General features: G+C 41.0%; 1 protein-coding gene across 6 annotated transcripts; it reads left to right on the top strand.

Annotated features, from left to right (window-relative positions):
- The first annotated feature begins 375 nt into the window (after positions 1-375).
- Positions 376-11,834, top strand: znf711 (zinc finger protein 711). 6 transcript variants are annotated; one of them, XM_053235655.1, is made up of 9 exons: positions 379-1,139; positions 2,112-2,237; positions 2,373-2,490; positions 2,952-3,410; positions 3,605-3,766; positions 4,033-4,176; positions 5,959-6,096; positions 9,610-9,753; positions 9,843-11,834. In XM_053235655.1, exons 3-9 carry the CDS (start codon positions 2,412-2,414, stop codon positions 11,018-11,020), a joined length of 2,304 nt encoding a protein of 767 aa, XP_053091630.1. In that variant the 5' UTR covers positions 379-1,139; positions 2,112-2,237; positions 2,373-2,411; the 3' UTR covers positions 11,021-11,834. The 6 variants fall into 6 exon arrangements, with proteins under 6 accessions (XP_034161689.1, XP_053091630.1, XP_034161690.1 ...); XM_053235656.1 differs by lacking the exon at positions 379-1,139 and adding an exon at positions 1,710-1,734; XM_053235657.1 differs by having other exon boundaries at positions 382-1,139; positions 2,112-2,490; positions 3,605-3,760.
- Positions 11,835-14,054: the final 2,220 nt, after the last annotated feature.

The following is a 14,054-nucleotide window of genomic DNA, read 5'->3' as shown; positions in this document are numbered from 1 at the left end:
GTTACTGGTAGAAGGTAGGTTGCAGATGGACGGTTGGGTGTTTTGCATACATTAGATTAAATACTGTGATAGTGAGGTTATCTCCTCTCCTGTGTGTGCTTCTTGATCCTGTTCCCAACAACACTCTCTCTGTTACTGTACTATACCACATCTATTCTGTATTTACAACTAGATATGTATGCAATAAGAGAATCTTAGGTCTGTAGTGGAATGAAACTGCATGTTGTAATACAGTGTGTGGCATTAATTGTTAGTATTTTACAATATTTTCTAGTGTTGGCCATCATGTTGGACTGTAAAAGTGGTTTATTGTCTGCAAAGGGCTCATTCTCAGTTTAGGTAAGGGGAATGGGTTAATCACTCAGACCTGATGAATTTATCAGTAGCTCACATGTAGGCCCCACAGGCCAATATACATTTTACACAGCAATCTGTAAGAACAGTGGGTATCTTTTAAGCATCTTGACATGTGTTTTTATTTAATCAGGCATCTACTGGCTGTTATTAATAAATAATTCACTTAAGCATTTCCAAATTCATGTAAAAGGACCCCTAGAGAACTGCCTCAAAGGCCTCATTACAAATCGCACACTTCCGTTGTAAAAACAAGACCAACAGTAAGGCAAGGCATATGAGTGTAGTATTAGTTATTATAGTTCATTGTTTACTGCGCTACTGTGCTGTTTTGTATCTAACAGAAGCTTTAATCGAGTTAATAACATAATAGCTTCGGCTATGTTTCTCTATGGGGTGACGTAAATGGCCCGGGCTCGCGGGTGAGCGAGGCCTCGCGCGCATTGTCTGCCCCCTCCCGCCCCTGTTGGCGGCGCGCAGCCTGATTGGCCCGGGCCTGCGAAAGCTTGCTCGGGGATTCTGGATGTACAGGCCGCAGATGCGCTACGGCTGGAAAATAAAACCAAAACCGGATTATGATGTATTCGGTACAATAAGAAGGGCGTTGGCGCACCAAAGACGAATCAACGGACCAGGTAAAAGCGTCTCTATTAACACCGGATGTTATCAAATTTTGAGCCGCGGCCTGTTTGGGCCTCGTCGGGCAGCATAACAAACAAAAGCTCGGGGAAGGGCCTAGCTTAGCCAGCTAGCTACCTGCGCTAACGGGTCGAGGATTGGAATGAGTAAGATATTCGTCGCATATACAACTTCCGGGACTCCGGGACGAGTACACAGAGTGCCGGTTTTATAAACTAAATGCGTGCTATAACGCGTCTGTGCAAGTGTCTTGTTTTTTTCCCCCCGTCTTGCTGGGTAATGCTAACTAGCACGAACTAAAATGGCGGAATACAAGATGGCGGACGCGCCTGCGGCAGATCTACAACTAGCGCTATGCAGAGAAACTGCTAACATAAACCGGTAGTTAGCCGGGTGTAGTCGCTTTCAATACGTTAAAATCGAAGTCCTATATTGGCGTTGGATTTTCTGCTGGCTAGTAATATAGTCGCGGAAAAAAACAACAACAATATGTTAAGATTTCAAGCTTTGACGTAACGGGCGAAGCAGCGCACGTAATAGCAAGATAGCGCGCAATGGCCATGATTTCAGCTGCTGCAAAGGGCTATGGGTAGACACGGGCAGAGGAGGGAACGCGCGTGGGGAGGGGGGTGGGTGATGGGGGGGGGGGAATAAAAATAAACATTAAATCTGCTAGATATACAATGCCAATAAATAGAACAAGTCAGCCATGGACGTTGCAGATATTGTGCTGTTTGAACGGTATGTTGACGCTCTCGCGCTTGTTTGGGGGCGCTGGGAAAGACTTCCTGTGTTTATTATAGGCGGTGCCATTACGTAATTTTGGAAATTCCCTCCACAACGTTCAAACAACTTTGGGGATATCTGTGTCGCGGAAAGTGCCCTGCAAAATGAGTCTTTCATATGATCTTCTGCGACATTATACACGAAAACCTCAGTTGATTTTAGACAAACCAATGAAGGGTTACCAGCTTTTCCACGCTCTAAAGTCTGAACTTTGTAAAGTGGCAGGGTGTTGCAGTGCAACATTAATTGAGTGTGCACAACAATTTTGTGAGTATTTAGAATTCATGTTGCTGTCATTGGTGCCTTATTAACGACCCGTTATTTATTTCCAGGTCTTTTCCTCCCAGATGACTGACACACACTCTCTCTCTCTCTCACACACACACACACACACACACAGTGTTGCTTAATAGTTGGCACGTTTATGTGTATTAAATATACAGTCAGCAAATGTGAAGGTATGTCTAAATTTCTTTTTATGAGGGATAATAACATTTGCATCTAAGATACCTGTCTCAGTTCCAGCCCGTCGTGACTATCACATTTCCTCTGTTTTTCTCTTTTATGTTTATTTCCACTTTGGTTAATTTTAGCATTGTAAAAAAAAAAAAAAAAAAAAAAAATCCAAGAAAATGGATCAAGGAGGAGGGGTCTTAGAGCTTCACTCCCAGGATTTGAAAATGCCCCACACAATGATAATGCAGGACTTTGGTAAGCTGTCTGTAATCTCTATAAAATACTGTCTTTACTATGGGACCTATCAGTCTGTCTATCTATTCACCTGTCGATCCATCCAGAATATGTATAGAATATACAGGATTTTATGTACATACACACACACACACACACACACACACACATATATATATATATATATATATATATATATATATATATATATATATATATATATATATATATATATATATATATATATATATATAATGTGTGCATGTGTGTGTGCTTGCCATGAAATAGCCTTGTTGCTGACATGGCCTTAAAAAGCTATATATATATATATGTATATGTAATATACACACACACACACACACACACATATATATATATATATATATATATAATTTTCTGCTCTTCCTTATGTCATTTGGGATTCAACCTGACTACTGTGTATAATGTATATGTGCCATTATGTTTGGACTCTACATTCTCAGGCATGGGGGGCATGGCCCACATAGACGGTGAACACATTGTGGTATCGGTACCCGAAGCTGTGCTGATATCAGATGTGAATACTGATGAGGGCATCCTGCTGGAGCATGGCCTGGAGGCTGAAGTGGTGGAAGGGCCTGGTATTGGCCGAGAGGATGTCATCATGTCTGAGTCCATCCTGGGAGCAGAGGTGGCCATCGAGGAGGCTCTGGACGCCGACCACCATGTCCTGGCTGCCGAACTTATCGAAGAAACAGTGCCTGAACAGGTGTTTGTGACCGATCTAATGTCCACACATGAGGACAGTCCACTGGACCCTGAGCTGGTGTCAGAGGAGGTGATGGTCGCGGACACGGAGGCCATAGTTCAGGCACACGAGACCACGCCACCCTGTGCGACCCTTAAGACTGATGACGACGACGATGGCAAGAGCACCTCGGAAGACTACCTCATGATCTCATGTTAGTCAATAGTGATTTAATAGGTGAAGTGTTATGCTTGTAGTGTTTTATGGCATTCGGATAAAAATACAAAGGTGTAAGCAGATACTGTCACTTTTTTTTTTTTTTCCTTTTTGTTTAGATCTAACACTTGATTACAGTTGCAGATGTTCAGTGTTTTTTTTTTTTTTTTGTCTTTTTTCTTCACATTGCAGTGGATGATGTGGGGGAGAAGTTGGATATTGGTGACACACCATTAAAAATCAGCACAGGGGTGGGCCAGGATGATGAATCCAAGGAGGATGAGTTTGGCTCTGAGGTTATCAAAGTGTACATCTTTAAGGCCGAAGGGGATGAAGATGTGGAAATAGGTGAAAGTGTGTGACAAATCTGAAGTAGCATTGACAGCATAACATGATCTGTACTCAGAAATTATTTGTTTTGTTTAATGAATAGTTATTCTCTCTCGCTCTCTCTCTCCCTCCCCCTCTCCCCCCCTCTCTTTCTTGCTTTTTTAAAAAAAATTTTTTATTTTTATTTTTTTTTTTAAACTATCTTAAGATTATAAATCTTTAAAAGAAAACAAGAAACACCTGTGAGATTTTGGGAAATTTTGCAAAAAATTTTTCTGGTCATGGTGTAGGTGGAACGGAGGTTGTTGCAGAGAGTGATTTCCCCAACGGGCATGCAGTGTTAGAGCCAGCAACAGCAAGCATAGGTCGAATGCCCAGGGAGAAAATGGTCTACATGGCAGTGAAGGATACGAGCCAAGGACAGGAAGATATGAGTGAGTAAACCTTGTTTTTAAAACATGGTAATGTTAAACCATTAAAATCTGCATTTCCTATGTAGAGTTGTTGTAAACGCATTGCTGAAAAGCATTGGGCAAATTCATAGTTAATTTCACTGGCCGCTTTATTAGGAACATATGTACACCTGCACATTCATGGGATTATCCAATCAGCCAATCATGTGGCAGCAGCACAGTGCATACATTCATGCAGATACTGGTCAACAGCTTCCTCTAGTGTTCATATGAAACATCGGAACTGGGGAAAAATATGATCTTAGTGACTGACCATAGCATGGTTTTTGTTTGCGTGTTGTGCCAGACATGCTGGTTGAGTATTTCAGAAACTACTGATCTCCTGGGAGTTATAACACATTCTACAGAGTCTATAGAATTTACATGGCATTGTGCAGAAAAAGAAAACATGCAGACTGTCCAGACTGGTTTGACCCCAGAGAAAGGCTAAGGTAACTCAAATAACCATTCTTTACAACTGTGGTGAACAAAAAAGCATTTCAGAACACACAAAACTTCTTGCAGATAAGCTGCAGCAGCAGCATATCACATTGGGTTCCACTCCTTTTAAGCCAAGAACGGGAATCTGAGGCTACAGTGGGCATAGACTCACTGAAACTGGACAGTTGAAGATTGGAAAAATGTCGCCTGGTCTGATGAATCTTGATGTCTGCTGCGACATGCAGATGGTAGGGTGACAATCTGGTGTCTGTAGCATGAATCCATTGACTCAACTTGCCTTGTGTCAACAATTCAGGCTGCTGGTGATGGTGTTATGGTGTGGGAATGTTTTCTTGGTACGCATTGGGCCCTTTAATACCAATCAAGCATTGTTTGAATGCCATAGCCCATCTGAGTATTATTGCTGACCATGTGCATCCCTTTATGGCCACAATTTACTCATCTTTTAATGGCTAATTAGAGTATGATAAAATCACTCAACAAGACAGTGAATTTAGTGTACATCAGTGGTCTCCACTTGCCAGATCTAAATACAAAGAACACCACTGGGATATGGTAGAAGAGGAGATTCACAGGATGAATGTGCAGATGAAATCTGTAGCAATTATGTGATGCAATCATGTCAACATGGACCAGAATCTCAAAGGAATATTTCTGACACCTTGTGGAATCAATACCATGAAGAATTGAGGCTGTTCTGAGAGCCAAGACAGGGGTTGCTACCCCTTATTAGTTTGGTGTTCTTAATAAAGTGGCTATGGACTTATAATCCCTGCAGCCGAATTACATCTGTGTTTTGTTCAGTACAAAATTCAAAAATCAGTACAATTCAGTACAACAGCACACTTGCTAGTGCAGTATTGCTTAAGTAAAATACAGAGCAAACTTTACTAGCCTTACTTAAAAACACACAGAAACAGAAAATGCATTTTCTGGAGCTGGATTTCAAATGTATTTTTACACTCGGTCAGGTGTGTAGCTCCATTATGTTATACGCCTTGTAGGGCACAAAATAAGTGACTAGGAAGCCGTCTGAGATTTGACTAGATGTCAGATTGAATCACAGGGAAGAAATGTAAGATCAAGCTACATGTTAATGCAACTGGTGATATTTTGAGGATATTCATGAGGGGTGCCAGTAATTTTGGAATGGACACCTAAGGTCATTATATATTGCATAGTATTTTGAAAAAGTGACAGAAAAACTAATATGATACTAATATGATGTTTCATCAATACTGTAGTATATTCTGCAAGGTCAGAGGTGTATAACTCTAATCATTCCATGTGTTCTGTGAATAGATGTATCTGAGATGACTGACCAAGTGTACATGGAGGTGATTGTTGGGGAAGATGAGGCTCCTGCCATACAAGAAGCACAACTGGAGGATTCGCCATCTAATAAGACCTTTGTTCCTGTCGCATGGGCAGCTGCCTATGGTTTGTCATTTCTTTTTTTGAATATTAAACCCCTTACATTTGCTTTTATGTAACTGTCCCCCACCCATCAATTTACAATAATGCAGGTTGGAATAAAGAAAATACGATCACTCAGGACTCCAGACGGTGCCTGAAATAGTCGCCAGTACACCTAACCTTTTTATTTTGCAATCCCCCTCCCCCCACCCCACAAAAAAAAAATCAAAAAGACATGAACAGGGTTAAGCTTTAATTCAGTGCTGAACTCTCATCTCCTGCTGCTATACTATCGTGTGTACTCCTGTTCTGCTCTGTCCACAGTGTTTGAAGCGTACTCGAATGCACATGCAGAGAAGCAGTGGGTGAAGTGAATTGGAAAAGAACGGAAAAGAGATTTTAAACATAACGTTTAAAATTGGATAGTATAATCGGAACAGTGTTAACTTTATTAACAATATTAACTATTTCCTTTTGTAATTTTTAAACTCAGCAGCTTTTGAAAGTCGCCCAGTGCCATGCTAACTAACAACTGTTATATAGGTTAACTAGCTAGCCAGCGCTAGCTAACATTTGTCAGAGAACATTGACATCTGACAAGGAGACTAAGTGGCCAAACAAAACATATCAGATGTTTCTCAATCCCTGTTACTGGGTCAGTGAAAGTTCTAAGGTACAGTCATCCTAGCTGGCCTCGGTCAGTGTTCAGTCACTGCCAGCGAGGCAGTTTAAATCAGCGTGGCTAGAGGAGTTATCCTCGTTACGTTATGAAAAGGGAAAATGCGCTGAACCGTTTGTGCTCAAGCAGGGCAGGAGTTTGGGGGTAAAGCCAATTTCATTAGTGGTTTGAGTTACAAAAAGAAATCGTGAAGCATGGTGACAATAAAAAAACATAAGAATGTCAGGGATTGTCTCATCACTAGGCCTGCCACTCGTGCCACCCTATTAATGACAGCAGTGCAATTTACCAGTGATAAAGTTGCAGAAAAGGGGAAGAATTGAAACTAAAATGCATACTATAGCAAAAATAATATTTTAATACTTGTTAATGTATGAAATGAGCTGAATGCATATATATACTTGCACCTTAATTGGGTAGACATTCGGCTCATCCATCACTGTCATCTGAAAGGGTCTTGTCTGTATACTCCAAAATTCTTGCTTTGCTCATTAACCAAATTCTTTACTACTGGAGTAATTCCAATGGTTACCAATACTTTCCAGTTTCCTCTAGTCCTCCCTGTGTCTCTCATAAATGCAACTTGACCAAAGACTCTCTTTTCTTTCGGTGTCCACTTGCTGTTGGTCGTAATGCAGCTTTCCCTTTGGTATGTTTGCAAGTCTCCAAGACTGGGAGAGGAATCTGCTACAGAGGGAGAGTTCCCTTCAGAGCTTAATTTCCAGTCCATTCAGTTGCTGAACTGGGGGGCCCAAGTTTCTCTTTGCTCATTAAGTTGTTGAGGTATTTTTAGAGAGTTCTTCATACCAGTTGGGTTGATCTACTGGTTTTTCATAATAAGACTGAAGTACCTCAGTGGATTCAAAGTCAACGTTAATGTTAGTGTGTATTATAAAGTATAATTTTGATTCACAATTTTTGGCTGTTTCCTTGTATTTCGCCCATATGATGGCTTTTAGGCCTTTAGCATGCCCCACTAGTGGGGCATCTGTGCAAGGGATTTACTTTCTTCTTTGTGTTATTTACTAATTATTATAACCAGTGAGTATAACATACTCCAACTGTCTTTACTACATACTATCTTTTTAATCGTCAGGTTTTTTCTCATGTACTTCCATTTGAATCATCTTCTAGACTCTATCTTTCTGGTGATGAACAAATGGAATGTTATAGTTACATAATTAATAACCATTAAGTGAAAAGAGTGGTCACACCTAAGTTGGTCAGTTAGCCACCGCAAAGCCTAAAAATAAAAAGAACAGTCAGTTGGATTGATGGTATGACACACTGCCATTAAGAGCTAGGCCTGTCAGAAAAGATTTGGTGGAGATTTATATCAAACCTGCAGAGCACAGTTAGCAAATAGATGAAGAGATGAAAGGCTCAGCAACACTGATGGAACACCACTAACTTGCTCCAAATTCACACTGAAACTTAGAGCGGCACATCACTCAGTTCCATTCATTCCATTCAGTCCACACGCACGTGTTCTGCGTGCTCTACTAGCACGGCAGCATGCTTTATCAGCAAAACTAATGCCCAAATCTATGACTATGACTATGAGTCAGTGGAACTTGTGGGATGGGGCAGCCAAACTCAATATAAACATTGCATGAGACAATGGGGCAGAGAATAAAAAGTTTGTTCGTCATTTTCAGGTTAATAATGAGTATCACTACAGTACAAACGTCCATGCCACTAACATAGCTGGTATGGGTTGAAATGCTTGTTAAAATGGGAATTTTAATAACACCTGCTTCTGATGTGTGTCAGAAATACTTCAGAACCATGTCTGCTGTGAATTGGCCTTTACTTGCCAGCATATATACCAGCATAGTACCAGACTCACAGGGAGAGAGTAGGACAGGTGTATATAGTGTACTGCTGAACAGAGACCACAGATGAACTCCTTTGTTTGTCCATGGTTGTCACTTCGTACCACTGAAGAAACAATTCTTCTTCCATGATTGGCATGTTCCTTTCCAACGATTCAGACAATAGCACCATATTTTATTCAGTACTGAGTAATGAGATTGCTGCTTGTTTCCTAACATGATTATCATATACAGTTGTGAATTCAGAGATTGGTAAGTGTTCCTGTTCTCCGTTCCAGTCCTAGAGACACTGTGCTGCAGTTTCAGGTTTTCCTGAACCATTGCTTACCATTAGCTGACCATCACCAGAACTGGAGCTGAGAAACTTGCACAGAATTTGCATGTTTGGGATAGTGGGCAGAGGTGTTCCAAATTCTGTCCTGAATTAGCTTTGTGCAGTAGAATTGGCCTTTGGTAAACAGCGAATGGGTGGGCTTCAGTTTCAGAATTTTCAGGCTTTACAGCCATTGGCCCTTGAGAACGTTTCTTGCTCCTCTTGGTCAACCTGAGCTAGTTTGATAACTGCCTATTTGATGTCTTTAATTGGCTTTCAATTGATTTTTAATTAGTCATGTCCTTCATATATTCTCTCTTTAACATGTTATCCCAAGGTAGCTTGGTACAATGCATTTATTTAAAAGTATTTGTCTTCTTTAGTTATAAACTTTTTTCTGGTAGTTTGCTTCTTCTTTATTTCTTTTATGCTTGAGTGTTACATGTGTGTTTTGTATTGGCATCAGTGTGATAGTGGATACAGGTGTGCAATGCTATTTTCCAACTCATCCATCATGGCCCTCTCGGAGGGTGCTGTATCTTCTTTGAAATTCTTGCTTTGCTCTTCTCAAATAGCTCTTTGTTATTAATTTACGTTCCCACCGAAGTAATTCTAGTGGTAGCACTTAAATGTTTCTTGTCCCAACTTTGTGCATAATTAAGAAAATTCATGGCCAGTTCAAATGTTGCAACTCCTATTTTTCACTGTAGGTAACAATCTGGAGTCTCATTTAGAGAGTAAGCATGGTGCAACCACTCCATACCTGCAAATCAGTGACAGCATCAGTACAAGCCGCGCTCTCAAACAGAGGATCAAGAAGAAGAAGAAGGGAGAGACACGGCAGTGCCAGACTGGTATGACAGAACAAGCTGGTATCAGTGAACAAGCTGTAGAAACAGCATTTAAGTGTGCACCCTTAAGTAAATCATCCTCTCTGTTGCAGCTGTAATAATTGGCCCTGACGGCCTGCCACTGACGGTCTATCCTTGCCACATCTGCGGCAAAAAGTTCAAGTCACGCGGGTTCCTGAAGCGGCACATGAAGAACCACCCAGACCACATGTTTAAGAAGAAGTACCAGTGTACAGACTGTGATTTCACTACTAACAAGAAGGTCAGCTTTCACAACCACCTAGAGAGCCACAAGCTCATCGTCAAGAACGAGAAAGTCCCAGAGTACACAGAGTACACGAGGCACTACCGGGAGGCGAGCCCACTCAGCCCCAACAAGCTGATCTTACGTGACAAGGAACCCAAGCTGCACAAGTGCAAATACTGCGAGTATGAGACGGCTGAGCAAGGCCTGCTCAACCGCCACTTGCTGGCTGTGCACAGCAAAAACTTTGCGCATGTTTGCGCAGAGTGTGCCAAGGGCTTTCGCCACCCGTCTGAACTCAAGAAGCACATGCGGACACACACGGGTGAGAAGCCCTACGGCTGCCAACGCTGCGACTTCCGCTGTGCTGATCCATCCAACTTAAAGACTCATGTAAAGAGCAAGCATGGCGCCGAGCTGCCGTTTAAGTGTGCTCACTGCCCACAGGCGTTCGCTGATGACAAGGACCTGCAGAGGCACATGGAGGTTTTCCAGGGCCACAAGACTCACCAGTGCCCACACTGTGAGCACAAGAGCACCAATTCGAGCGACTTGAAGCGCCACATCATCTCTGTGCACACCAAGGACTTTCCACACAAGTGCGACGTGTGCGAAAAAGGCTTCCACCGGCCATCAGAGCTCAAAAAGCATGCGGAAACGCACAGGGGCAACAAGGTGCACCAGTGCCGGCACTGTGACTTTAAGATCTCAGACCCTTTCACTCTGAGTCGGCATATCTTGTCCGTGCACACAAAAGAGCTGCCTTTTAAATGCAAACGCTGCAAGCGTGGCTTCAGGCAGCAGACCGAACTTAAGAAACATGTGAAGACTCACAGTGGCCGTAAAGTCTACCAGTGCCAGTACTGTGAGTATAACACAGCGGATGCCTCGGGTTTCAAACGCCACGTAATCTCCATCCACACTAAGGACTACCCACATAGGTGTGACTACTGCAAGAAGGGTTTTAGACGGCCCTCTGAAAAGAATCAGCACATAATGCGCCATCACAAAGACACACTGATATAACACTCCCCCCCCAACCTCGTAAACTAGAACCTAATTTACACAACAGAAGATGAGAATGGAATGGTACAGTTCAGTCGGGTAATTGCTCTTTACTTTTTCCCCCTGCAGGTTTTTGTAAAGGCTGTTCAAATAACCTCAGTGTACTATCCCCATTCTTGGAGCAGGATTGCTAGGGTCAGCCAGGGTCTCAAATCATTATATTTTTGTATCTACCTGGCTAAAATGCTGCAAGTGAATAATGTCCTCAAAGTTAATTGGGTAATTAAAGCTTGAAATATATGCTGTGATTGAAAAGAAATGATCATTATGACCCTTAGGATTCCCTGTAGCCATGTTGGTGTGGGCTGCAGTGTACTCTCTCAGTGAGTACTAACTAGTGTGCCTAGCTTATATGCTAACATTTTTTTAACACCAGTCTAAATCATGTCATTGGTTTCAGTAGATCATTTGTGGTATAAATTATCTCCATTTTTTTATGTTTACTTATGTACAACTCATAAGTAAACATGTATATTTGTGCATAGGGGTATAGTTACATGCTCACTTATACTTAAATATATCTCTATAACACCAACCAGTAAATTTTCTTACCCAGGATTTTTGGAGATTGAATTCACTTTAGTTTGAATTAAACCTTTTTTAGTTGTCTCCCTTGTGAATGCCGCTGCAAGTAATGTATATGTATAATCACATGTAACTGGCAAATGTGCACATATTGTCATTTTGAATTCCAATTTGCAGTCATGCCTTACCTGTATTGTATTTTTCTTGCACTGAATTCAGTAAATTGAATGTGATTATTATTTTTTAACAAGTCTCAGTTGTGCAGTTAATAGTTAAATTTAGTGACGAGTGACAGTCATAGTAAAGTCAGAGTATTGATTTGATTTGTCTTCTTTTTTTATTTTTCCTTTTTAGTAGGAGGACACGGATGACTTGAGTACTCCGTTATCAAATAGGCCATCATAAAAAGTGTGAAATTAGCACCAGTTGAACCAGTTGTTTTTGCGAAGGTGGTTATGGACAAATTTTGTCTAACTTCCTTGTCACTTTATAACACAATTACAGATCTTACAATGGATGTAAAAAGTGTACACACCCTTGATAAATAGCAAGTTTTTGTGAAGTAAAAGAAAGACACTAAGATAAATGTCAGATCTTTTCCTACTGTTAATGTGTAATTGTAAAATATACAAATAAAGTGAAAAACAATCAGAAACTTTTTAGGGAAAGAAAAAAAAAAAACTTACAACAACCTAGTTGCATAAGTGTGCACACCCCTAAACTAATGCTTTGTGGAAGCACCTTTTGATTTTATTACATCACTCAGTCTTTTTGGGTAAGAGTCTATCAGTGTGGCACACCTTGACTTGGCAATATTTTCCCACTCTTTCTTGCAGAAACATTCTAGATCCGTCAAATTGTAAGGCATCTCCTGTGCACAGCCCGCTTCAGGTCACCCCACAGATTTTTAGCTGGATTCAGGTCTGGCTCTGGCTAGGTCATTCAGAAACATTGATCTTCTTTTGGTAAAACCATTCCTTTGTTGATTTGGATGTATGCTTTGGGTCATTGTCATAGTGAAAGGTGAAATTCCTTTTCGTCTTCAGCTTAGTAGCAAACACCTGAAAGTTTTGCATTAAATCGTCTGGTATTTGTAGCTATTCATGATTCCCTCCACCTTGATAAAACTCACAGTTCTGGCTGAAGAAAAGCAGCTCTAAAGCATGATGCTGCCACCACCATGCTTCACCGTGGATATGGTGTTCTTTTTTTGTTGATGTGCTTTTTTTTTTTTGGTAAAAATACCTTTTGGAATTATGGAGTTATTATATCTTTTGGAATTGGTCTAACACATTTTGCCACATGGTTTGGGGTGATTTAGTTGGGTTTGGATGTTTTTTTGTGAGAAAGGGCGTCTGTCTAGCCACCCTGCCCCATAGCCCAGACATGTGAAGAATACGAGGGATTTTTGTCACATGCAGAGAGTAATCAGTACTTGTCAGATATTCCTGCAGCTCCTTTAATGTTGCCATTGGTCTCTTGGCAGCCTCCTTGGTAAGTTTTTGTCTTGTCCTTTTGTAACTTTTGGAGGGACGTCTTGTTCTTGGTAATGTCACTGTGGTGCTCCATTTTCTCCACTTGTTGATGATGGCCTTCACAGTATTCCATGGTACATCTAATGTTTTGAAATTTTTTTTTTATCCTTCTCCTGATCTCCTTGACAGTGAGACCCTATACAGACTTTGTCAGCTCTTTGCAGACCATGGCTTCAGCAGTGTCAGATGAAACCAAGAAGATGTCAAGAAAATCTTACAGAAACAGCTGGTCTTTATTTGGAGTTAATCATAATAATTTCATTGATGACGGCTGTATGATAATTAATTTCTTCTAAAATGTTTCTGATTGTTTTTCACTTTTATATGTTGTAATTTCACACTAAGGGTGGGAAAAGGTCTGACATGATTCTTCTTAATTTAATTTGTTTCATCAAAATAACGGTTATGTTTTAACAGGGGTGTGTAGACTTTTCATATCCACTGTATATTAGTATTGCCTATATTGATACCTAAAGTCCTGAGAGTTTACACACTTTTTACATTTTCTTATAGTTCTTTGCTGGACTCGGCCAGGAATGTTAGAAAAGGGAAAATAAAAATGTGGGGAAAAAAAAATACACAAGATCCCAGGACAGGGTCTACAAAAGGGCCTTTCGCACTGCGGGAACCTTTTCATAGTACCTGAACTAATTGTGGAGCTTTTTGGTGTTTTCGCACCTCCGGAACTGGGTGCGATTTTAATACCGTACTGACTTTTTTGAGAACCAAATTAGCTCCTACTCCGGAGCAGGGTCTAACCAGCACAAGTGGTACTATCTGTGACGTAAGTAGACGTTGATTGGCCAAACGCGTACGAAAACGCCCTCACCCGCCGTGATTTAAAATGCCGTGTAAACATACTGTAGTGTTGACTTATTTCGCAAGTATGGAGAACAGCGATAGATGGACGCGAGACACAACAAAAACACAGTTCC

This window comes from Pangasianodon hypophthalmus, chromosome 7 (assembly GCF_027358585.1).
Source record: "Pangasianodon hypophthalmus isolate fPanHyp1 chromosome 7, fPanHyp1.pri, whole genome shotgun sequence".
Classification (NCBI taxonomy): Eukaryota; Metazoa; Chordata; class Actinopteri; order Siluriformes; family Pangasiidae; genus Pangasianodon; species Pangasianodon hypophthalmus.
The sequence above is the reverse complement of the archived record's forward strand: the minus strand, read 5'-3'. Positions and strand labels throughout refer to the sequence as shown.